Source organism: Nerophis lumbriciformis, linkage group LG30 (assembly GCF_033978685.3).
Source record: "Nerophis lumbriciformis linkage group LG30, RoL_Nlum_v2.1, whole genome shotgun sequence".
Taxonomy (NCBI): Eukaryota; Metazoa; Chordata; class Actinopteri; order Syngnathiformes; family Syngnathidae; genus Nerophis; species Nerophis lumbriciformis.
In genome coordinates, this window is record NC_084577.2 from 17,667,457 (window position 1) to 17,695,134 (window position 27,678).

Consider the following 27,678-nt stretch of genomic DNA (forward strand, 5'->3'; position numbering starts at 1 on the left):
CAATGGCATTATGAATTATGGCCCCTTTTAAAGCTCCAATTACTTCACCAAAAATATTCCACTTTGAATTTTTTGGAAACTAAACCATTGCACAGTTTGTGTTTTTGCCATAAAAAACAGGGCTGTATTGACAAAAAGGGCAAAAAACATAAAAAAATGTTTTTCGATAGATATTCCTAAAGTTGATCGAGTGATTTACTGTAAGCGTTGAATAGTAATAAAAAAGAAGTAGTAGTAACATATGACTTATTTTTTAACATTTTAAAGAATGAGACCCTTAATTGGGTTATTTTTTGCCCTAGAAACTCATTATTGAACAATTTGTTTCTTCTTGTCATCATATTTAACAAACAAATTCATTTAATTAAATTTAGGTTTGAGTCAAAGAGAATAACAATTGCTTCACACACACAGACACACACACACAGACAGACAGACACACCCACACCCACACCCACACACACACACACAAAATGTCATGACGCCTCCACAGGTTGAACGAGAGTTGCTGCACGGGTAGGTTGTCACACTCGTTATATTTCGCCACTAGAGGACGCTGTCTCAAATTGTGGTATGGAAATGTACAGAACTGAGCTCAGAGCTCACCTACATAGTCTTCTCTGGAATAAGACAGCTGAACTTGAGGTGAGAGAAACTTTTTGTGTTTTTCGAGTCAAATTGAAAATATTCAGCAGCTCAGGGTTTTTACACAATGGGTTTAGAAATAAAAAAACAATTGCTAACCTTAAAAAGTGTGAAAGGAATACTTTAGATTGTTATTAGCTAACTCACTAGTTGTTAGGCTTTATGCTATAACAACAAATGTGGGGTTTGTTGTCACACATGGTCATATGTGAAACGATTTTTATACTTTAAAAAAAATCTAACTTTAGAATGATTTGATGCATGTTTTGTACTTAAACTGATTCATGGGAAATACATTGTTCAACAAATGACAAATAATTAAAACATAATTACCAAACCTTCTTGACACAACTTTGACCGGGTATGGAACCTAGTGTGTAGTGTGAACAAGACCAGCTGCGGGCCAGAGGGGACAGTGTGAAAACTGAATGTTCAGGGAAATTTGCCAATACAGTAGTACCTTGGTAAATTGGTTTTGTGACAGAGCCCTCTCAAATCAACATCTCTCTTTGAAATGAATTGGAATTAGGTCTGGGCGATATGGCCGTTTTTTAATATCTCGATTTTTTTAGGCCATATCACGATACACGATATATACGTATCTCGATATTTTGCCTTAGCCTTGATGCATATAATCACAGCAGTATGATGATTCTATGTGTCTACATTAAAACATTCTTGTTCATACTGCATTAATATATGCTCATTTTAAACGTTCATGCAGAGAGGGAAATCACAACTAAGTCAACTGACCAAAACGGTACTTGGTGAAAACAGTTTGAAAACCACTGTAGTAAAGTGTTTATAAACTCATTCCTACATTAAATCGGAAGTAAGGTGTTGACTTATAACGTGGAACCGCTCGTCTAAATAAACATAATAATATCCACACCGAAAAGTATTGAAATACATTTTGGTACCGTCACTAAAATATTGGTATCGGGACAACACTAGTATATGTAGTATCCTTGTTGATGTTTGTGTATTATAGTGGCCAATATATGAAATATACTTGTTAAATAAATCCCCTGCCTTGTTTTTAATGAATATTTAGGCCTACTATGCTACTTTATTTTAATGTTGTTCATTACGGTGATACTTGGAGAGTTGTGTGTCTTCTGAGGTGGTACTTGGTGGAAACAGTTTGAGAATGTTTCAAAAGTCATTTCCACTTTAAATCGGAGGCAAGGTGTTGACTTATAATGTGGAACCGCTTTTCTAGTACGGTAGGTATGTTCACTATTTTATTTAAGGACAAATTTGTTCTTCATTAAACATATGTTTAATGTACCCTAAGATTGTTTTGTTAAAATAAAGCCAATAATGCCATTTTTTGTGTTGCCCATTATTTAGAAAAGTACCTAAAAGTATCAAAATACATTTTGGTACCGGTAACGGTACTAAAATATTGGTATCGGGACCACACTAGCATATGGAGTATCCTTGTTGATGTTTGTGTATTATAGTGGCCAAAATATTAAATATACTTGTTGAATAAATCCCCTGCCTTGTTTTTAATGAATACTCAGGCCTACTATGTTACTTTATTTTAATGTTGTTCATTACGGTGATACTTGGAGAGTTGAGTGTTTTCTGAGGTGGTACTTGGTGGAAACAGTTTGAGAGTGTTTCAAAAGTCATTTCCACTTTAAATCGGAGGTAAGGTGTTGACTTATAATGTGGAACCGCTTTTCTAGTATGTTCACTATTTTATTTAAGGACAAAATTGTTCTTCATTAAACATATGTTTAATGTACCCTAAGATTGTTTTGTTAAAATAAAGCCAATAATGCAATTTTTTGTGTTGCCCATTACTTAGAAAAGTATCAAAAAGTATCAAAATACATTTTGGTACCGGCACTAAAATATTGGTATCGGGACAACACTAGTATATGGGGTATCCTTGTTGATGTTTGTGTATTATAGTGGCCAAAATATCAAATATACTTGTTAAATAAAACCTTGCCTTGTTTTTAATGAATACGTAGGCCTACTATGTAACTTTATTTTAATGTTGTTTATTACGCCGAGTGTTTTCTGAGGTGGTACTTGGTGGAAACCAAGTAATAAAGTGTTTCTAAAGTCATTCCTCCTTTAAAATCGAGCTAAGGTGTTGACTTATAACGTAGACTCGAAATGAAAATAATAATATCCACAAAATATAGTGACAGAACGTGCATTTGGCAGGAAGCGCTAAAGGCGGACTACAATGCAACATGAATAAACTATTATGACGATTTAGGCTCCACACTGTGTGTGTTTTGAGGGACCCTGACGTAACGCGGCGGCGGGGCTGTCTCTCTCCCACTCTGCCCGCCTGCCTGCATTCATAAACGGATATGATAAAGCGGCGCTGAACATACCGGAGCGGCGACGACCATGGCGGAAGAGGACGACGCGAGGATTCGGATTCTACAGAGCCTGCGTGGGAAAATATGTAAGTCGTACCCGAGGGCTGGTATTTCTTTATATTTTCTCTGGAGGTGGAGGGGGGAAGCCGGGAGGGGCGCGGCGCGGCGTGTTACCGCCAAGTGGTCGGCGGAGGCAGCCTGCGCTGAGCCGGCTGCTGCTTAACGTCAAGTTAGCTCCAGCTAGCCGCCGTTCGTTTCATTCAAGAAGCGCGTTAGCATTGAGGCTTCGCAGCCCACTAATAAAGCGTACTTTAACCTGAATTTGACTCCGTTTATTAGCGTCTCCTCGTTATTCTGTTGCTAAAACCACATTGACATTGTCACCCTCCATTACTATCTTGTGGACTTCTTACTAACGCGTGCGTCTGCCTGGTAGCTAGCGTTAGCTCGTCTTTATTATTGTGACATATTTTTAGTTCCACACTTCTCTATTCTCCAAGAAAACACTCATTGACTATCACTGCTCTACTAAGTTGCTTATACGTCAATAACAAAGCAAAACGACCGCGAGCCAGCACACTGTTCATTTAAACATGATTTCAAAATACTGTCAGTTTCACTACTATGAATTAACGAGTTAAGCAGAACAAAATAGAGGAACTATGCAGATATGTAACTCACTTTGCCGTCTTATGAAACTCCATTCTTCCACATTGACCCTTTGCTAATTTCCCTCTTCCCTGTGTGTGTTTTGGTCATTGAATTTGCATTTCACAAATGGAAATTGCGAGAACTAAAAAAAACAACTACTGGTTTATTTGAGTTTCGTTTAAAAAGACAATACTCCAAGCATTGTTCTTTTTTGGGGGTTGAAAAGCAATAAAAAAAATCTGTTTGATTTTCACATTATATTTCAAAAAGAAGGATGAAAATCCTCAGTAAACAGGGACGTTAAAACGGATGTTTTTTTCATTTGCAGACACCGGAAGTTTTATTTTCAAATTAAAAGCAGGGATATTTATGTATGTATGTATTTATTTATTTAAAGGGGAACATTATCACAATTTCAGAATGGTTAAAACCATTAAAAATCCTTATTATATTTTTCGAAGTTTTTTTTCAAAATTTTACCCATCACGCAACATCCCTAAAAAAAAAGCTTCAAAGTGCCTGATTTTAACCATCGTTATAAACACCCGTCCATTTTCCTGTGACGTCACATCGTGAAGCCAACACAAACAAACATGGCGGAAAGAACAGCAAGCTATAGCGACATTAGCTCGGATTCAGACTCAGATTTCAGCGGCTTAAGCGATTCAACAGATTACGAATGTATTGAAACGGATGGTTGTAGTGTGGAGGCAGGTGGCGAAAACGAAACTGAAGAAGAAACTGAAGCTATTGAGCCATATCGGTTTGAACCGTATGCAAGCGAAACCGACGAAAACGACACGACAGCCAGCGACACGGGAGAAAGCGAGGACGAATTTGGCGATCGCCTTCTAACCAACGATTGGTATGTGTTTGTTTGGCATTAAAGGAAACTAACAACTATGAACTAGGTTTACAGCATATGAAATACATTTGGCAACAACATGCACTTTGAGAGTGCAGACAGCCCAATTTTCATCAATTAATATATTCTGTAGACATACCCTCATCCGCGCTCTTTTCCTGAAAGCTGATCTGTCCAGTTTTGGAGTTGATGTCAGCAGGCCAGGGAAGCTAGGGTCGATAGGGGGTTTAGCTCGCTCGTCTGCGGGAACAAACTGCCGCCATTGCTTGCCGTGCTACCGAGGTCCTTTGTCCCTGAAATGCTCACACACTCCGGCAGATTCAATGGGGGTCTGGCGGCAGATTTCTTTGACTTTATCGTTGGAAATGCATCTGCTTTGAGTGTCGCAGGATATCCATACATTCTTGCCATCTCTGTCGTAGCATAGCTTTCGTCGGTAAAGTGTGCGGAACAAACGTCCAATTTCTTGCCACTTTCGCATCTTTGGGCCACTCGTGCAACTTGAATCCGTCCCTGTTCGTGTTGTTACACCCTCCGACAACACACCGACGAGGCATGATGTCTCCAAGGTACGGAAAACAGTCGAAAAAACGGAAAATAACAGAGCTGATTTGACTCGGTGTTTGAGAAAATGGCGGATTGCTTCCCGATGTGAAGCCACGTTGTGACGTCATCGCTCCGAGAGCGAATATTAGAAAGGCGTTTAATTCGCCAAAATTCACCCATTTAGAGTTCGGAAATCGGTTAAAAAAATATATGGTGTTTTTTCTGCAACATCAAGGTATACATTGACGCTTACATAGGTCTGGTGATAATGTTCCCCTTTAAGGACAGACATAGTTTTGTATTTCATTATTGTTTCTTTTGTTAATATCAGAGTTCGTTCTGCAAAAAGGTCATCGGGTTGTGTACCTTCCGTTCATTTTTTATTTTTTATTTTGGTTATAGTGCTTTTCTACCTTCAAGGTACTCAAAGCGCTTTGACACTATTTCCACATTCACCCATTCACACACACATTCACACACTGATGGTGGGAGCTGCCATGCAAGGCCCTAACCCGACCCATCACCGGGCTTTCTGCTCCGCCGCTCCCAGTCCGTGGAACGCTCTCCCTGACCACCTGAGGGCACCACAGACTGTGGATGCTTTTGAAAAAGGCTTAAAAACCCATCCATCCATCCATTTTCTACCGCTTGTCCCTTTTGGGGTCGCGGGGGGTGCTGGAGCCTATCTCAGCTGCATTCGCGCGGTAGGCGGGGTACACCCTGGACAAGTCGCCACCTCATCGCAGGGCCAACACAGATAGACAGACAACATTCACGCTCACATTCACACACTAGGGCCAATTTAGTGTTGCCAAACCTTTTTTTAAAAGCCTTCTTTTAGATATATGCATTCTAGTTTTAGCTATTTGGCTGTTCTAGTTTTTTTATTTTTTTATTTTTTATTATCTTTTTATTTTATTTTTTTAATACACTGTAGCACTTTGAGGTTGTTTACTCAATTAAAGTGTTTTTTACAAACAAAATCTATTATTATTATTATCAGGAGCAAGGGTGAAGTGTCTTTCTCAAGGACACAACGGATGTGACAAAGTTGGTAGAAGGTGGGGATTGAACCAGGAACCCTCAGGTTGCTGGCACAGCCACTCTCCCAACAGTACCACGCCGTTCATTCTATTTCCAATTCTGAAACGCAAATCAAAAAACAAAGTTAGGGCCGTTTTTCGATATATTTTTTTTACTTTGTATGCCAGATTTTAAAACAAACAAAAAGGGTTGATTTTCATTAAAATATTGCCATAACATTTTATTTTGTGCTGTTTTCTTTTTATGGATTTTTATTTTTCCAGATAAACACAAAAATCCAATCCATGTGTATCCAAAATGCAAAAATGTGTGTTTATCTGTGTGATGACAAATCAATTTTATGGCAATATTTGTTTTCAAATCTGACGTATATAATAAAAATAAAAAAAACGTCCCTAATTTTGTTTTTTGATTTGCGTTTCAGAATTGGAAATAGAATGAACGGAAGGTACACGGACCAAACAGGAACGTTAAAACTGATGTTTTTTCATTTGCAGACACCGGAAGTTTTATTTTCAAATTAAAAGTGGGGATATTTATGTATTTATTTACAGACAGACATAGTTTTGTATTTCATTATTGTTTCTTTTGTTAATATCAGAGTCCGTTCTGCAAAAAGGTCATCAGTCCGTATACCTTCCGTTTATTCTATTTCCAATTCTGAATAGGCAAATCAAAAAACAAAGTTAGGGTCGTTTTTCGATTTTTTACTATGTATGGCAGATTTGAAAACAAACAAAGAAGGGTTGACTTTCATTAGAATATTGCCATAACATTTTATTTCGTGATGTTTTCTTTTTATGGATTTTTATTTTTCCAGATAAACACAAAAGTCCAATCCATGTTTATCCAAAATTCAAAAATGCGTGTTTATTTGTGTGATGACAAATCAATTTTTTGGCAATATTTTAATGAAAATCAACCCTTTTTTGTTTGTTTTCAAATCTGATGTATATAATAAAAAACGAAAACGTCCCTAATTTTGTTTTTTGATTTGCGTTTCAGAATTGGAAATAGAATGAACGGAAGGTACACGGACCAAACAGGAACGTTAAAACGGATGTTTTTTCATTTGCAGACACCGGAAGTTTTATTTTCAAATTAAAAGCGGGAAAAATGGATGGTTGGATATTTATGTATTTATTTATTTATTTACAGACAGACATAGTTTTGTATTTCATTATTATTTCTTTTGTTAATATCAGAGTCCGTTCTGCAAAAAGGTCATCAGTCCGTGTAACTTCCGTTCATTCTATTTCAAATTCTGAAACGCAAAACAAAATACAAAGTTAGGGCCGTTTTTCGATTTTTTTACTACATATGGCAGATTTTAAAACAAACAAAAAAGGGTTGATTTTCATTAAAATGTTGCCATTACATTTTATTTTGTGCTGTTTTCCTTTTATGGATTTTTATTTTTCCAGATAAACACAAAAATCCAATCTATGTTTATCCAAAATGCAAAAATGCGTGTTTATCTGTGTGATGACAAATCAATTTTATGGCAATATTTTAATGAAAATCAACCAACCCCCTTTTTTGTTTGTTTTAAGTATGTTTTATGTGTATAATGAAAATCGAAAAACGTCCCTAATTTTGTTTTTTGATTTGCGTTTCAGAATTGGAAATAGAATGAACAGGGAAGGTACACGGACCAAACAGGAACGTTAAAACGGATATTTTTTCATTTGCAGACACCGGAAGTTTTATTTTCAAATTAAAAGAGTGAAAAATGGATGGATAGATATTTATGTATTTATTTATTTACTGACAGACATATTTTTGTATTTCATTATTATTTCTTTTGTTAATATCAGAGTCCGTTCTGCAAAAAGTTAATCGGTCCAAAATGCAAAAATGCGTGTTTATTTGTGTGAGATCTGAGCCGAGGATGTCGTTGTGGCTTGTGCAGCCCTTTGAGACACTCGTGATTTAGGGCTATATAAATAAACTTTGATTGACTGATTGATTGATTGATGACAAAATGAACCGGAAGCAGTATTGTAGCTTTTCCTTTGCGTTTAGCATGTTTTTAGCATAACGGTAGCATCTTTGTTCAGCAGGAATCCTACTGTCGTTTAAAAAAAAGTGTCATTAAATAGTTGTCCAACTTTTTTGTTTTAGTAATAAAAATAGAAAAAAATGGCCCGAAATTAGTTTTTTGATTTGCATTTAAGAATTGGAAATAGAATGAACGGAAGGTACACAGACCAAAGATGTTAGCGTTATGCTAAAAACATGCTAAACACAAAGAAAAAGCTAAAATACTGCTTCTGGTTCAATTTGTCATCACACAGATAAACATGCATTTTTGCAATTTGGATGAACAAATATTATATTTTTGTGTTCATCTGCATAAATAAAAACCCATAAAAGGAAAACCGCACAAAATTAAATTTTATGGCAATATTTCAATGAAAATCAATACTTTTTTGTTTGTTTTAAAATCTGCCATACTTAATAAAAAAATCGAAAAACGGCCCTAATTTTGTTTTTTGATTTTCATTTAAGAATTGGAAATAGAATGAACGGAAGGTAAACGGACCATTTTTGGGGGTTGAAAAGCAATAAAAAAAAAAATTAAACTGTTTGATTTTCATTTTATATTTCTAAAAGAAAAATTAAAATCCAGAACGTAAAAACAGACTAAAAAGGATGTTTTTTTTTCATTTGCAGAAACCGGAAGTTTTATTTTCAAAAGCGGGGGTAGTTACAACAATGCCCGTTACTCTGGCTAAATGTCTTTGGACCCTACACAGAAAATATTTTAGACATGGCACAATGAAGACTGACATGTACAGAAATATCTATTTTAAAGACAGGACCGCGGACTGGCCTGTCAGAACATCTATACTATGGTGCGTGATCAGATCCCTTTGCTCACATTTTGCTCTCCAAGTACCACTATAATGATCAACATTAAAATACAGTAGCTAGTAGGCCTTAATATTCATTAAAAACAAGGCAGAGGTTTTATTTAACAAATATGTTTAATATTTTTGTCCACTGTAACATAGTACACAATTTGAACAGTAACACTGTCTTTGGATATTTGATTAAGTAATGATTTGGCGTACCACTAGATGGAGCCTGCATACTAGTACCACAGTTTGAGAATATTTTAATTAAATGTGTGACCTGTATTTTGGAAAATGCACTTCAAATCATCATAGCTCCCTCATTATTTGTCCTATATGCATCAATGGATTAGTTCAGTAACCCAAAGAAAATCACTTAATAAAAAAAAAAAAAAAATGTGATCGATTAATTAATTAATATTTCCATCCATCCATTTTCTACCGCTTGTCCCCACATTTCGAGAGACCATCCGCACCGTAACACAACAGAACAAATACCCAGAACCCCTTGCAGCACTAACTCTTCCGGGACGCTACAAAATACACCCCCCTGCCACCTCAACCCCGCCCCCGCCCACCTCAACCTCCTCATGCTCTCTCAGGGAGAGCATGTCCCAAATTCCAATCTGCTGTTTTGAGGCATGTTAAAAAAAATAATGCACTTTGTGACTTCAATAATAAATATGGCAGTGCCATGTTGGCATTTTTTCCATAACTTGAGTTGATTTCTTTTGGAAAACCTTGTTACATTGTTTAATGCATCCAGCGGGGCATCACAACAAAAATAGGCATAATAATGTGTTAATTCCACGACTGTATATATCGGTATCGGTTGATATCAAAATCGGTAATTAAGAGTTGGATGATATCGGATATCGGCAAAAAAGCCATTATCGGACATCTCTACTCACAACCTACCGATCTCAGGGCGGACACTCTAACCACAAGGCCGTAGTTAACTTAATCCCATAGTTTTTAAATAAATATGTTCCTAAGTCTGAAAATCATTGTGTATCTTTAAAAATTCTCATTACAGAACACGTTTTCATCATTTATGTAAACTTTTTCAGCTTTCATATAACATATTATAGGTTTATAAGCATAAACCTCTTCAAATATATGTTTGTTAGCAATGTGCTTGGTAGCATTTTTTAGTTATGGTCAAAATTAGCAAGAATTGTCACTACAGTAACATATGATATCACACACGATGTAGTGATCATGCGTGTGCTTTAGCTGTTATTGTTTTCCTTTTTGTGGATTAGGGATGAGGTCTTCATAATTAGCTCATCCTTTCTGATTTAACTGCACTGCATACTGCGTATTTTTCTTCAAGAAGTTCAATGTATTTGTGTGTGTTTATTTGTTATACACCTTTCAATGATGCATTAGGTAGTGTTCAGAAACCTGACAGTAATGTCAGTGTTTTCTTCTTCTCAGAATACTGAACCCACATGCATACTTATTAACAAATTATTTTATTGACCACAAAAGATATGTGTTTTTCATATTCTCGACATCAAGCATGTTATGAGTTAATATTAAGCAATAAGGCTGAGGGAATATGATACAATCTGGCAAACAAATCGTGGTCATTACCGAAACATGTGTAGTCACTACCAAAACACCTGGTGTTTACTAAAGACCAAATAAAGTATATTAAGTTATCAACTAAAATATTATGATACTGTTTAATTAAATACATTTTCAGTTTTATAAATTATTAACTCCAAAGTCAATCTGATCATTGTTATACATATCAGAAAATGGTATAAGAATTTTATAAATTGATGTAAAAAAAACATGTTTAGAAATCCATTTTCATGGATTTTACTGTGGAAAACCTTCAATACATAAAAAAATAACCATCTTTACACAGGGAAAGAAAACCATATTAACAGGTTAACATTAGAGATGTCCGATAATATCAGACTTTCGATATTATCGGCCGATAAATGCTTTAAAATGTAATATCGGAAATTATCGGTTTCAAAAAGTAAAATTTATGACTTTTTAAAACGCCGCTGTACGGAGTGGTACACGGACGTAGGGAGAAGTACAGAGCACCATAAACCTTAAAGGCACTGCCTTTGCGTGCCGGCCCAATCACGTAATTAGGTATAAATAATGTGTTAATTCCACGACTGTATGTATCGGTATCGGTTGATATCGGAATCGGTAATTAAGAGTTGGACAATATCGGAATATCGGACATCTCTAGTTAACATATATTTTTTTTATTCATAATTGAATACTATGCTTCGGTAGTGACAAATTTGGGGAGAGGAAAAAAGTTCCCAAATATTCTGAAACTACAAAATAAAATTTGACCGTTCTTTTCTAGAAATGTGTACTTCAGACATTGTACAATATATACAGGAACAACTGTTTGCGAATAAAACTTAAAACATGTAAAAAATTCCAACCTCACTTAGAACCAATTCGGTGTGTACTGTATATAAAACCTAGATGGAGGCTTTAGGATGTTTTTAGAGCGCTTTATAGACTGAATAGAATCGGAATCAGAATAGTTTTATTGCCATTGTTTGAGAACAGGTTCACAAAGTAGGAATTTATCTTGGTACCATAGTGCAACATAAAACACATAACACAGAATAGGTACCGTATTTTTCGGACTATAAGTCGCAGTTTTTTTCATAGTTTGGCCGGAGGTGCGACTTATACTCAGGAGCGACTTATGTGTGAAATGATTAACACATTAGCGTAAAATATCAAATAATGTTATTTAGCTCATTCACGTAAGAGACTAGACGTATAAGATTTCATGGGATTTAGCGATTAGGAGTGACAGATTGTTTGGTAAACGTATAGCATGTTCTATATGTTATAGTTATTTGAATGACTCTTACCATAATATGTTACGTTAACATACCAGGCACGTTCTCAGTTGGTTATTTATGCCTTATATAACGTACACTTATTCAGCCTGTTGTTCACTATTCTTTATTTATTTTAAATTGCCTTTCAAATGTCTATTCTTGGTGTTGGGTTTTATCAAATAAATGTCCCCAAAAAATGCGACTTATACTCCAGTGCTACTTATATATGTTTTTTCCCTTCTTTATTATGCATTTTCAGCAGGTGCGACTTATACTCCGGTGCGATTTATACTCCGAAAAATACGGTAGTAGGATTTTAGATAGAGTGATTTCCTCTTTGTTAGCTAACATTTATTTACAAGTTGAAATGCTTTAAAAAACGACAAATGTATGTGTACTTGTCTCACATAAGAATTCTGAATGATAAGCAAAATTCCAAAAAGGCCAATTCCCTTTGAGTTTAAGTGTTGATAGTATGTTCAGGTTGTCCTTCCAATCCAAGTCATCCAATCTGAGCTTCACATGACCTTTTTTCTCATTGATCATTTCCTAAGATTAACCATAACCTAAAACTAGTATTAGCTTGCCAAATGGCGGATCTCACAGGCGCCTTTTCTAAATGAGGTCCCCATAGGTGCTTAAGCTCAGTGCCGAAGGACCAGTTCAGACAACTATTTATGTCTCTCTAATCCAGAGGTGTCAAACTCATTTAAAGTCACGGGCCACACGGAGAAAAATCTATTCCCAAATGGGCCGGACTAGGAAAATCATGGCATAATAATTTAAAAAATAAAGACCACTTCTGATTATTTTCTTAGTTTTTTTACCTTGGCCAAAAATAGAACAAGCACATTCTGGAAATGTACATATCATAAATAAATCTCTAGACAAAACACTTCAAGTTCGTTGAAATTTTTGAGGAAAATATTGCTGTAGTTTCAAAAAACAACCAAGGACACAATGAACTTGGACTCTGTCTCAGTGTATTTACAAACCATTAAACTTTAAGCCGCAGCCTATCTGGAATTGAACAAAATAGATGATAGATCATAAAAACTAGAGATGTCCGATAATATCGGCAGGCCGATAAATGCTTTAAAATGTAATATCGGAAATGATCGGTATCGGTTTCAAAAAGTAAAATTATTGACTTTTTAAAACGCCGCTGTACGGAGCGGTACATATCTGGTAAAACACGGACGTAGGCCCTACGTCCGTGTCCAGAGTATACTAGAGTCTAGTATACTCTGGACTGAAGCTGTGTGCCTTCATTGTTTTTGTAGCTGTTGTTTTGAGGCATGTTTTAAAAAAATAATGCACTTTGTGAAAGTCAAAGTATAGTATTTCCCATAGTTGTAGTGGGTATTAGGATTATCTCAGGGAGAGCATGTCCCAAATTCCAAGCTGCTGTTTTGAGGCATGTTATAAAAAATAATGCACTTTGTGACTTCAATAATAAATATGGCAGTGCCATGTTGGCACTTTTTTCCATAACTGGAGTTGAAGTTGTTCTCTTATTTTGGAAAACCTTGTTTTTGATTGATTGATTGAAACTTCATCAATCAATCAATCAATCTTTATTTATATAGCCCTAAATCACAAGTGTCTCAAAGGGCTGCACAAGCCACAACGACATCCTCGGTACAAAGCCCACATACGGGCAAGGAAAAACTCACCCCAGTGGGACGTCGATGTGAATGACTATGAGAAACCTTGGAGAGGACCGCATATGTGGGTAACCCCCCCCCTCTAGGGGAGACCGAAAGCAATGGATGTCGAGTGGGTCTGACATAATATTGTGAGAGTCCAGTCCATAGTGGATCCAACATAATAGTAAGAGTCCAGTCCATAGTGGGGCCAGCAGGACACCATCCCGAGCGGAGACGGGTCAGCAGCGTAGAGAAACTTGTATTAGTAGATTGCACAGTACAGTACATATTCCGTACAATTGACCACTAAATGGTAACACCCGAATAAGTTTTTCTACTTGTTTAAGTCGGGGTCCACGTTAATCAAGTCATGGTAAAGTTACATTGTTTAATGCATCCAACGGGGCATCACAACAAAATTAGGCATAATAATGTGTTAATTCCACGACTGTATATATCGGAATCGGTAATTAAGAGGGGCTTCACGGTGGCAGAGGGGTTAGTGCATCTGCCTCACAATACGAAGGTCCTGAGTAGTCTTGGGTTCAATCCCGGGCTCGGGATCTTTCTGTGTGGAGTTTGCATGTCCTCCCCGTGACTGCGTGGGTTCCCACCGGGTACTCCGGCTTCCTCCCACTTCCAAAGACATGCACCTGGGGATAGGTTGATTGGCAACACTAAATTGGCCCTAGTGTGTGGATGTGAGTGTGAATGTTGTCTGTCTATCTGTGTTGGCCCTGCGATGAGGTGGAGACTTGTCCAGGGTGTACACCGCCTTCCGCCCGATTGTAGCTGAGATAGGCTCCAGCGCCCCCCGCGACCCCAAAGGGAATAAGCGGTAGAAAATGGATGGATGGTAATTAAGAGTTGGGGAATATCGGATATCGGCAAAAAAGCCATTATCGGACATCTCTAATAAAAACTATTCTAGGTATAAAAAAACCTAATTTGGGGAGGTATAGCTCGGTTGGTAGAGTGGCCGTGCCAGCAATTTGAGGGTTCCAGGTTCGATCCCCGCTTCCGCCATCCTAGTCGCTGTCGTTGTGTTCTTGGGCAAGACACTTTACCCACCCGCTCCCAGTGCCACCCACACTGGTTTAAATGTAACTTAGATATTGGGTTTCACTATGTAAGGCGCTTTGAGTCACTAGAGAAAAAGCGCTATATAAATATAATTCACTTCACTTCACTTCATTTGTCATTTCCACATATTAATCCTGTGCGAACTCAACAAACCATACAAACGGAGGTAGAAACTATTCAAGAGGGTTGAGTTACACTGTGCGTCCACTTTCTTCTCTTTTTTGACATAGACATTTTGGGGCAATTAGGGTGCCAAAGCACAATGGGTTCGAAGCAGAATACGTTAAACGTCAGGTTTTACGTTTAATTTGGGATGATGGGAAGGAGCCGGGGCTTCACGGTGGAAGAGGGGTTAGTGCATCTGCCTCACAATACGAAGGTCCTGAGTAGTCTTGGGTTCAATCCCGGGCTCGGGATCTTTCTGTGTGGAGTTTGCATGTCCTCCCCGTGACTGCGTGGGTTCCCTCCGGGTACTCCGGCTTTCTCCCACTTCCAAAGACATGCACCTGGGGATAAGTTGATTGGCAACACTAAATTGGCCCTAGTGTGTGGATGTGAGTGTGAATGTTGTCTGTCTATCTGTGTTGGCCCTGCGATGAGGTGGCGACTTGTCCAGGGTGTACCCCGCCTTCCGCCCGATTGTAGCTGAGATAGGCTCCAGCGCCCCCCGCGACCCCAAAGGGAATAAGCGGTAGAAAATGGATGGATGGATGGATGGGAAGGAGCCGCAGCCACGCTTTACTGTGTACCCCCTTGCTTGGCATATTTGCTTGGCCCTGCTGTAAACCGTTTACTTGCCTAACAGAATTTATATTGCGACATCCAGTGGACACATTTAGAATATCAGTTTCTTTCGCTAAAAATTGCAGCTCATTTTTATACTTCGCAAACTTGTCTCGCGGATTGCGAGCTGGTTTAAACCTGTTTGCAGACCCGCTCTGGCCCGCGGATGGTTCGTTTGACACCGCTGCTCTAATCCTTTAGTGCAGATCTGACTTGTGAAGGTGTTGACGGCACTGAGCATTTTTCAGAGCTCGACTTTGTGTGTTGTTAATTCATGAGAACATTGCACAAAAACCTCATGTCCTGTAATGTCCTGTCTGTTCTGCATGCTTCAAGGTAAAATGTGTGCAGATGTGTGTCACAAAGCACTGTTGCCAACACTGCTGGTTTTGCTGAGGAAGTCTGTTTCATGTTTTAACCACATACAAGCCTCAAGTCAACTTTCTATTATGACTTGTCCACCTACACGATTCGTTGATCAAATTCAATATAGTTTAGAGATTGCCAACATTATTTTTTCTTTTTTTTCCCGCAACATTATTATTGTTGATAATTCACTCTCAATTTTGCGGATTATTTTGCACAAGTAGTACGTTACATGGTCAAGTTTAAAATAGGGGTGTCAAACTCTTTTTTCATTGAGGGCCACGTTGCAGTTTTGGCTGCCCTCAGAGGCCCGACCGCTTGTAACGTTAATAAAAGAAACATAATTGTATAAGGATTAGCCACATGATATTGTCACACGATTATCCATGCATTTGATTAGTAAATGTTTCTTACCTACACTGTAAGAAAAAAAAAAATCTGTGGATTTTACAGTAAAAAAAATGGCAGAATTTTACCATAAGATTTACAGTAGAATGGTCACACTATTTTACTGTAAAATTCTAGCGATTGAGCTGCCAGTTTTTTGGCATAAAAAATATGGTTGCTGTTTTCACAGTGTATTACTGTAAATTGAAAAATGGTACCACAGTTTTTTTCTTACAGTAGAATCCTGAAGACCGAGCTGTTTTAAAAACAAATATATTGTCATGTTTACAGTGTACAATTTGATGGATAACTTGCATTGAAATCATAAGGCTAAGTAGATATTTACGTATGTTTTTACCCCAAAAATGTCTTGAATGTATGATAATATAATATCTGTTGCATTATTAGATGGATAAAGTTTAAAAGATATATAATTGCATGCAGTACATCTATTTTTTTCCCTGTCAAAATAAAAACGAAAGAAAGATAATTTACTTTATTGATGCACATTATTTCCAGGCTTTCACAGGCCGTTCAAAATGATGTGGCGGGCCAGATCTGGCCCCGGGGCCTTGAGTTTGACACCCGTGGTTTAAAAGAAGCAATAGAATGAAGAAGCAAGACATGGTTATGATGTGCTTCTCAATGTGATGCAGGTGAAGCTAAAAACCTGGGTCCGGTCTCCGGTCCAAACCGACAAAGGGATCTCTGCACCTTTTGCACCATCAGTTTGGATCAGGAGGAGGTGTTCCGAACTAAGATGTTTGACAAAAGTGTCAGGTAAGCACATTCAATTCTGTACATGCTGAGAGTGGAACCATCAACTTGGCCAGTGTGTCTAATGACTATGTTACAGCATTATGTTTAATACTGCTGGGAATTTCAGGGTAACTTTAAATACAGACGTCCCTCATTTACTGCACTTAATCGAGACCCAATATGAATGCAATAAACAAATATTTTATTCTATTCTAAACATGAAGTAACCTCCTTGAAATGAACTCATTTCACCCAATATAGTAGCCTTAAGTTTGTTCTACTGAAAATTACAGTGCTACTTGCAACTTGAGGGTTCCAGGTTCGATTCCAGCTTCCGCCATCCTAGTCACTGTCGTTGTGTCCTTGGGCAAGACACTTTACCCACCTGCTCCCAGTGCCACCCACACTGGTTTAAATGTAACTTAGATATTGGGTTTTACTATGTAAAAGCGCTTTGAGTCACTAGAGAAAAGAGCTATATAAATATAATTAATTTCACTTCACACTTCACTTCACTACAATGTGGTAATACTTTGTCACATTCCGGGTTTTTCTTCTAAGGTGCGTTCATTTAACCCCAGAAGTTAGAAGTTGGAGTTGGGAATGACGCCACAGCCGAGTTGTGAGCATTCCAGTTACGAGGTCGCAAATCAAGATGGCCACATCCACGAAAGCTATTTTTCCGCTTGCCTTATCTGAATATAAACAACTTATGTAAAAATATGCGGTCTTCAAACACGGTGGAGAAAAAAGAGAAAACACGGACGCTGTTGCGAGCAATGTAGAACGTTAAAAAACACATGAAAAATTTTAATTTACACGACAGTAACATTTATAAACGTCCATCAATATATTGTGTATGGCTGATTTAGTGCCACAAAAAATAGTCCGATGTGCTAACGTATAATACAGAAGCCTCTATTATTGTTATTGTTTACACCCAGAGCAGCCATCTTTGAAAGCCAACTCAGGGTGGTGGGCACTCTTTGACTTTTCAAGTAAGAAATCCGATTTCGGGGGGGGGAATTGGACATTCCGACTTTCCATTACAAAAGGAACGCACCATTAGAACTCGGCTTTGATCATTGAAACCACAGGAGTTAGTTGTTCTGCAAAATGTTTGTCAACGTAATAGTGGTAGCTATTAGGGCTGGGCGATATGGACGAAAAATGTTATATCTCGATATATTTTTACTTAAACTCGATATTCGATATATATCTGGATATATTTTTCGGTGAAAGTATACATATAAAGATATTCATTTTTGAGCGATATTCAGTGAAATTGAAGTGAATGACAACTGTACTGTATACTGTCAGTGGCACTTTTATTAACCCAGTTAGTCAAGATTGGTACCGTATTTTTCGGAGTATAAGTCGCTCCGGAGTATAAGTCGCTCAGGCCGAAAATGCATAATAAAGAAGGAAAAAAACATACATATAAGTCGCATTTTTGGGGGAAATTTATTTGATAAAACCCAACACCAAGAATAGACATTTGAAAGGAAATTTAAAATAAATAAAGAATAGTGAACAACAGGCTGAATAAGTGTACATTATATGACGCATAAATAACCAACTAAGAACGTGCCTGGTATGTTAACGTAACATATTATGGTAAGAGTCATTCAAATAACTATAACATATAGAACATGCTATACGTTTACCAAACAATCTGTCACTCCTAATCGCTAAATCCCATGAAATCTTATACGTCTAGTCTCTTACGTGAATGAGCTAAATAATATTATTTGATATTTTACGGTAATGTGTTAATAATTTCACACATAAGTCGCTCCAGAGTATAAGTCGCGTTCCGGCCAAACTGAAAAAAAACTGCGACTTATAAATAAATGATAAATGGGTTGTACTTGTATAGCGCTTTTCTACCTTCAAGGTACTCAAAGCGCTTTGACACTATTTCCACATTTACCCATTCACACACACATTCACACACTGATGGAGGGAGCTGCCATGCAAGGCGCTAACCAGCACCCATCAGGAGCAAGGGTCAAGTGTCTTGCTCAGGACACAACGGACATGACGAGGTTGGTACTAGGTGGGGATTGAACCAGGGACCCTCGGGTTGGACACGGCCACTCTCCCACTGCGCCACGCCGTCCCTTATAGTCCCTTATAGTCCGAAAAATACGGTATTAAGAGCACAGAAAAGAAACTGTTTAAGTAGCACAGAATTACATAACATAGATAAAATAGAAAAATATTATTTCTACTTAAAATAAATAACATAGCTGTGCAAATAATACAAAATGTATCAAACTCAGATAAAAAAATACATTTGCGGGCAGGCACTTTGTCATTTCCCTTCCTGGTTCGATGACCCGCCCTATCTTGCCTCTGATTGGCCTGTCCCTAACCATTCGTGACTCATCATAGTAAATAACCAACCAATCATTGATGTTCTTATACGTGCAAGCACGTCTTGGAATTAGGAAGGGGAGGGGTTTAGTAGCCTATGGAGGGGGAACGGGGGAGAACAAGGAACACAACAAATAAGCAGCGTTTGGTCATTTTAATGTGGAATAAATTATATTGACAGCCGAGTGTGAAGCGACTGGGATGGGAATCAGCACCTCCAAATCCGAGTCCATGGTTCTCGCCCGGAAAAGGGTGGAGTGCCATCTCCGGGTTGGGGAGGAGATCTTGCCCCAAGTGGAGGAGTTCAAGTACCTCGGAGTCTTGTTCACGAGTGAGGGAAGAGTGGATCGTGAGATCGACAGGCGGATCGGTGCGGCATCTTCAGTAATGCGGACGCTGTATCGATCCGTTGTGGTGAAGAAGGAGCTGAGCCAGAAGGCAAAGCTCTCGATTTACCGGTCGATCTACGTTTCCATCCTCACCTATGGTCATGAGCTTTGGGTCATGACCGAAAGGACAAGATCACGGGTACAAGCGGCCGAAATGAGTTTCCTCCGCCGGGTGGCGGGGCTCTCCCTTAGAGATAGGGTGAGAAGCTCTGTCATCCGGGGGGAGCTCAAAGTAAAGCCGCTGCTCCTCCATATCGAGAGGAGCCAGATGAGGTGGTTCGGGCATCTGGTCAGGATGCCACCCGAACGCCTCCCTCGGGAGGTGTTTCGGGCACGTCCGACCGGTAGGAGGCCACGGGGAAGACCCAGGACACGTTGGGAAGACTATGTCTCCCGGCTGGCCTGGGAACGCCTCGGGATCCCCCGGGAGGAGCTGGACGAAGTGGCTGGGGAGAGGAAAGTCTGGGCTTCCCTGCTTAGGCTGCTGCCCCCGCGACCCGACCTCGGATAAGCGGAAGAAGATGGATGGATGGATATTGCAATGTTTTCTTAATTCATATCTTGTTTAAAAATATATCGATACATCTTACAAACTCGATATATCGCCCAGCCCCAGTAGCTAGCACACCAACAGCTGTGTTAGCATACTGTGTTGTTAGCATTGCATGTCTGAATTGTCTGTCAGAGCTATGTTATTGATGCTGAAGAGGAAGTGCGTCAAAAGACTTCATCTCTACTTTGGCCAGACTGCCGCTGATAGTTGAGAGTTTATACATAGCAGTCTCAGTTAGCCTGAAGTGCCGCGCTGACTCAGATGCTACTTCCAGCTGTTATCATTCTATATCGCTCGCGTTAAAGGCTTTGGTGAGGCACGAGTTGAAGGTGTATAGTTCATCAAAAAGTTAACTTGAGATTGTTGCGGTGAAGATACTGAAGCCGCAAGATTTGAATCGCGATGTCGCGGGGGACAACTGTACGCAATACACGGCTCTCCATAACAATATGGCGGTATGCTACGATTATTGATACTTTGTTCTTAATAGGGATGTAATGATAAGTAGAGATGTCCGATAATGGCTTTTTTGCTGATATCCGATATTCTGATATCAACCAATTCCGATATCAACCGATACCGATATATACAGTCGTGGATTTAACACATTATTAGGCCTAATTTTGTTGTGATGCCCCGCTGGGTGCATTAAACAATGTAACAAGGTTTTCCAAAATAAATCAACTCAAGTTATGGAAAAAAGTGCCAACATGGCACTGCCATATTTATTATTGAAGTCACAAAGTGCATTTTTTTTTAACATGCCTCAAAACAGCAGCTTGGAATTTGGGACATGCTCTCCCTGAGAGAGAATGAGGAGGTTGAGATGGGCAGGGTTGAGGTGGGGGAGGGCGTTAGGGGGTTGCGGGGGGTGTATATTGTAGCGTCCTGGAAGAGTTAGTGCTGCAAGGGGTTCTGGGTATTTGTTCTGTTGTATTTATGTTGTGTTACGGTGCGGATGTTCTCCCGAAATGTGTTTGTCATTCTTGTTTGGTGTGGGTTCACAGTGTGGCGCATATTTGTAACAGTGTTAAAGTTGTTTATACGGCCACCCTCAGTGTGACCTGTATGGCTATTGACCAAGTATGACTTGCATTCACTTGTGTGTGTGAAAAGCCGTAGATATTATGTGTCTGGGCCAGCACGCAAAGGCAGTGCCTTTAAGGCACGCCCCCAATATTGTTGTCTAGGTGGAAACCAGGAGAAATTCGGGAGAATGATTGCCCCGGGAGATTATCGGGAGGGGCACTAAAATTCGGGAGAGTTGGCAGGTATGACTGGGAGACGCAACTGCTCTGTACTTCTCCCTACGTCCGTGTACCACTCCGTACAGCGGCGTTTTAAAAAGTCATACATTTTACTTTTTGAAATTGATACCGATAATTTCCGATATTACATTTTAAAGCATTTATCGGCCGATAATATCGGCAGTCCGATATTATCGGACATCTCTAATGATAAGCAGTATAAATGAAAACTGTGGTAAAACTCTTAGAACATAGTGATCATTCTATACTCGTAGGACTGCGAGACAGAGGTGTTTTATGGTGCGTTTAAGCACCACTGAGCGCAGTACGACCCAACAACGCCGGCCAGAAATGATAAATAATAGATTTTGTTATGCACTTAAAATACAGTCAATTTTGAGAAATTCATTGGGGATGACTTAACAGCCTTTTTTCATAAATAATGAGATGTTAATTGTTATAACACTCTCATCTCCACAAATGAGTCACATTAAGGTGTTGATGCATATAGAGTATTTGTAACTAGCACATCTCTTTACCATGGTCCATGGTTCTCTAGGTATTTTACATCAGCTTTTTTTCTCTGCTGATTTCTGCACTGGTTAAAAAAATGTTACACTCTCTGAGGAAGTGTGTCCTCCCACGCTCACCCTTGTATTTCTATCTGCACTACCTCTGCCTCTGTTAAAGCAGTTAATATTCACTCATAAGAGCCCCTCTGTGTATTTTAGTTGTTGTTACTTCACTGTCCCTATTGTATAAACCCTGTACCTCTGGTCAAAAACTACACTGTTTTTTTGCATTTCCAATTTAATAGGAGAGTCTACATCAAGGATGGTCCAGTAAGTTTATTGAAAAAACCTGTGTACAGCGTCGATGCAAATGACTGAAAAAGGTTATTGTTTTTCTGCACAACGTGACTGCTCTAATATTGTTAGGGGTTCATGTTTGTTTGTTAAAATAACTTAAAAAAGGGTTTGCAGTTGTACTTTGACATATGAGTTGTTATCCAGCACAGCTGTTGAGTCTGTTTGGGACAGGTGACCCATCTGCATTCCTTAACCCTCAATCGGCTATGTCACATCAAGCTGTCCAACTTGTGGTCTTGCTAGTTATGTTGGCAGGATACATTGGCACTGGGCTGTCTGTAGGTCTGCCCGCTGCGACAGTCAAGTCAGTCCAAAAAAAAGAACCATGTTCATGATTCATTGTGTAAACCTCTTTTCCGAGAGATGAGGTCTATGTGTGGATTATTTGACTAATCACATACACTCAAAGTTTGATACAACGCGGTCGTTGGGGTCCATAAAATCCTGATTGCTTTATTCCCGAAATTGCGTTATATGTGACGAAATAATATAATAAAATGATGCCAAATAATGTGGAGAAAACAGCAGGGGCTTGCAGACTTTCCAATGCATAGTGGTTTAAGTTAGTTAGTTCCTGATGAACAGTAGGGGTGTCCAAAAAATATATTTTTTGTTTGAATCACAATTCTTATTTGTAACGATTCTTAATCCATTCAAAACAATCAAAAATCTATTAAAATATATTTTTTAAAATTATTTTCTTATATATTTTTATTTGTATATCTGTCCTGTCCAACCACTCTGACAAATTATACTGTTGATGTAGATGCCCACTTTAAAAAAGAGAAGGGTTGATTATTCCTCTTGCCTTATTTGCATTGGATTTTATTTAATATTTGGGTAGCATTTTGTTAAACAAAATCAGTTTTCTTTTAAATAATATACACATTTAACCAGAGGTGGGACCAAGTCATTGCTTTGCAAGTCACAAGTAAGTCTCAAGTCTTTACCCTCAAGTCTCGAGTCAAGTCCCGAGTCAAGACAGGGCAAGTCCGAGTCAAGTCCAAAGTCAAGACTGGAAAGTCTCAAGTCAAGTCCCAAGTCCTGCATTTTGAGTTTCGAGTCCTTTCAAGTCATTTAACCACAGACTAATATATTTACACAGATTGTGTATGCTTTTAAAACGCTGTATTTATTTATTAAAACAAGTGCATTTGAAATTGCAGGGAAAAAGATAGTGCTGACATTGCACTTCAAAATAGCACTATTAACCAGTCATTTTAAACATGTAACTCATTCCTTTACAGAATAAACACATTTGAAAAAAAACAAGTGCAACTGTACTTATTTGCACAAAAGTGTTAACATTGTATTTCCATGGCATATTGCATTGTAACTAGTTCCACAGCAGTTTCTATCCTGTTCTTACCTTATCTCATTGATCTCATCTCATACTGTATGTGTGTTTATGTGTGCGTACACATGAAAAACATAACAAATATATGAACATAACAATGAACAGAGTTGTACTTTTTAGATGTCAGGACCCTATGCAATATGTACACATATTCTTAATATAGTATACATTTTAACTGACCTTTATTTGACTATGTTTGTCTTTTTGTAGGTGGCTAAAATACGCGGTGCTGCTGACTGCCGTCTAACGTTACGTTACTGTGTGTGATACATTGACTAACGTTACGTTACTGTGTGTGATACATTGACTAACGTAATGTTACTTTGTGTGATACATTGACTAACGTAATGTTACTGTGTGTGATACATTGACTAACGTTACGTTACTGTGTGTGATACATTGACTAACGTAACGTTATGTATAGGTACTTCATGAAACCCTGCTTAAAAAAAATCACTTGACAAAAAGTATGAATAAGGTAGCAAACTGCAGTGGACGCAACAGATTGCCGTGTTTGCAATGACGTTATAACCATAGACATCTTATAAGTAGACGCAGCATTGGTTGCTGTGACGTGAGCAATTTGGCCGCCATCTTGAAGTGCTGATGAGGAGCCGGCGAGCAGCCTAAACTGACAGTTGAAAGGTAGAAAACAAAGATGCCGGGCTGGTGTTTAGCGTTTTCCTGCTCAAATGAGCGGACTGTTGAAAATAGGAATCGGGGGATTACTTTTCACAAGTGAGATTTAACATTAACGTACTATTGGTTGTATTTTATGAAAATAATATTACCACAGAGTTGAGAAGGATCAAAGATCTTCAATATTTGTATGTGAAAATCACAAATAAATTTTCTGGGGGAGGATGACCCCCCTACAGGGGTTTGGTTTACAAACTTTCAGCCCCACCTAAAACAAAATTCACCAGCCACTACTGATTATGATGCATTCTCATTTTAGGCAAAGTATAAGACAATACTTTCTTAACAGTATAATTGTAACCAGGAATCAGTCTTCAAGTAACAATATTCAAATACTAACATTGTTGGGTTAAACAGAATTTGGTTTTATTCTGAATCCAGTGAAACAGATTGGTGGTTTTAGCTGATATGAAGACTTTCAGGTGTTTATATATGTTTAAGTATTTGGCAGACGCTTTTATCCAAAGCGACTTACATAAAATAATACATATAAAACAATCACTCCAAACATTATCATTTAAGGGAAGAATGTAATAGAAAATATCAATACAAAGTGTCAAGACAGAATAAACTCTCTGCTGCTGCAGCAACAGAGATACAGTCTATAGGTCCCTAAGATATATAGATATCTAATGTATTCATACATTGTTTATGTAGGATACACGCATATGTATATATAACCTAATCATATTGTTTCTTCAACTTAAAAATAGTTTACCGTTTTTTTCCCCCTTCTCTGGGATTATATTCCCAGTTTTGATCTCGGACGTCTGGTCACTTAAGCGTATAAGAATATTATATTACTGTTAAGCAAACTATGAATAATAAAACACGCCAAAACATGTGTCTGTTATCATAGCTACACGTATGACAAAAAGGGGGTGAAAATCAGTGATATTCAGTGAGGTAAAATGAATTAAATGCGCTGACAGTTCATTGCTCCTGCCAAATTAATTGCACTGAGTGGAGCGGATCACCACTCCAAGATGGCGGCCACGCGCCTCGTCTGCGCCAGTAGGCAGTAGCGCTCTATGCTGCGTCTACTTATAAGATGTCTGGTTATAACGTTAGCAGTGAGTTTTCAGCCTCACTGATTTAACTACACAGCAAATAAAAGTCACGTTACTTAGCCAATAAACGTTATCTTACATTCAAAACTTACCCTTCTTTGTGCAACTTCAAATGTCGAACGAAGTTGGAAGTTGTTGCGTCTCCGTCTGTAATATTCGAACTGCGTGATTTGCATACGGCAATTCGTTTTTTGTTGACCAAGTCGTAGTTTTTATACCTGAAGGAAACCAACTTTAACATAATTGTTTATCACTGGCACGTTGTTGGACAACTCTTGTTCATTGGTTGTCCTGCAATTTGATTGGATGAATGCTGTGTGATGAAAACAACGTAAATCTAATTTGATTGGCTGTTGTACTGACAGCACACCAGCTGACAGGAATAACACGCTGATAGACAGACGAAGAAAATGAAAAATACGGAGCACTCCCAAATAACTTTTTAAGCTTTGGATTTTGGGGAAAGTGGCAAGTCATGTCAAGTCATGTCAAGTCAAAAGGCTCAAGTCCAAGTGAAGTCACAAGTCATTGATGTTAAAGTCTAAGTCGAGTTGCAAGTCTCTTTACATTTTGTCAAGTCGAGTCTAAAGTCATCAAATTCATGACTCGAGTCTGACTCGAGTCCAAGTCATGTGACTCGAGTCCACACCTCTGCATTTAACAGAGTTGTTTGTCTATTTTATGGAGGAATGTAGTTAATCATAGAACTGGCACCCATTGTTATTTAAAAAAGTATTGATTTTGAATCAAGGATCGGTTTAAATGGGGAATCGATTCTCAAACAAATTGTTACCCCCAAGAATTGGACCAAATTGAATCGTGTGGTGCCCAAAGATTCACAGCCCTAGTGAACAAAAGCGCGACTCTGTCTTTAAATTGTTTGAATACTTCTCTGCGTTGTGCTTCGATCTTGCTTACCAGTGTTGAGACTGCATAATCTTGTCTCGTCGCAGTTGTACGGATGCATTTTTTTCTAAGGGGACAACATCAATGATCCGCTTCAGAAATGACAACAAAAAGATAATTTTTCTTCTTGATGTAGACAGGCGAAAGAGAAAATGAGGGCAGAAATGCTGACATCTTGAAAGTAAACAAACATTTGTTGCATTTGCTTTACGTCACTGCCGGCAAACGTCAAGGTTTGGTGACGATGATGATTGGGGTGATAGTTGCCTCACGTGACGTGACGTTAATGTTGGGTTATGCTTTCACGACACAGATTGGAGTGGGCACTATCCACCAATAAGTCGATACAGTGCTGATAATCTATAATTTTGTGAAAAACAACACGATTGACTCTGGTAGAAAAAAACAGGCTAAAATTCGTAGACCATAGCACGACCGCGATTTAAAGAAAATGGCGTTATATAGGACCATGTTATGTCAAACTTTAAGTAGAGTTATATGGGGTTTGAACAATTTTGATTGCGACTGTAATTGTTCAGCTTTGCATAGAGCAGTGCTTCCATTTTGAAAAATCACAACTCAACCAGCTTTACAGATGCCAGATCTGCAGATGTTGTGTTCCTCAGTAAAGCCCATGTCTTCCACGACACAATTGTCCAATTTTTTTTAAAGGTGCCATATGTAGTAATGTGGCCAGAAATGGTACTACAATCACGGTCTGTAGTCCCCTCCAACTCTCCACGACTGAAGTTGCCAGATACACATCCGAATCCTACTCCAAGCAACTTCAAATGGCAATCGACGCGTCCTACACTTTATGTTTCTCTTGTTTATGCTTCTTGCAAGATGGTTTACTAAGTAATTATGCCACATTTTACTGATGTCGATTAGCCAAATGTATTTGTAAAGTTAGCAGCAATATTTTCGTCGGGAGTCGGGACCGATTGTTTGCATTAGTCTGCTAACATGTCTAGTTTGACCGCACGAACCACCATCGAAATAATTATATATAATAATATATAATAAATTATATATCGCATAGGCCTACTTTGATGGCAAGCCAAGGCCAACAGTAAAATTACTGCCACATTTCGTTCACCATAACCCCATGTTGCATCCAACCTGACACACTGCATTCTCTTCCACTAGGCCACCTACTCAGTGGCCTAGTGGTTAGAGTGTCCGCCCTGAGATCGGTAGGTTGTGAGTTCAAACCCCGGCCGAGTCATACCAAAGACTATAAAAAATGGGACCCATTGCCTCCGTGCTTGGCACTCAGTATCAAGGGTTGGAATTGGGGGTTAAATCACCAAAATGATTCCCGGGCGCGGCCACTGCTGCTGCCCACTGCTCCCCTCACCTCCCAGGGGGTGATCAAGGGT

At 38.6% G+C, this 27,678-nt stretch overlaps 1 protein-coding gene across 2 annotated transcripts in view; it reads left to right on the top strand.

Annotated features, from left to right (window-relative positions):
• The first annotated feature begins 2,966 nt into the window (after window positions 1-2,966).
• rasa2 (RAS p21 protein activator 2) overlaps window positions 2,967-27,678 on the top strand; it is a 71,676-nt gene continuing 46,964 nt past the window's right edge. For both annotated transcript variants that reach the window (XM_061925694.1, XM_061925695.1), the window contains exons 1-2: window positions 2,967-3,082; window positions 16,725-16,848. In XM_061925694.1, coding sequence (XP_061781678.1) covers window positions 3,025-3,082; window positions 16,725-16,848 — 182 coding nt within the window. In that variant the 5' untranslated portion in view covers window positions 2,967-3,024. The remainder of the gene's footprint in view (window positions 3,083-16,724; window positions 16,849-27,678) is intronic.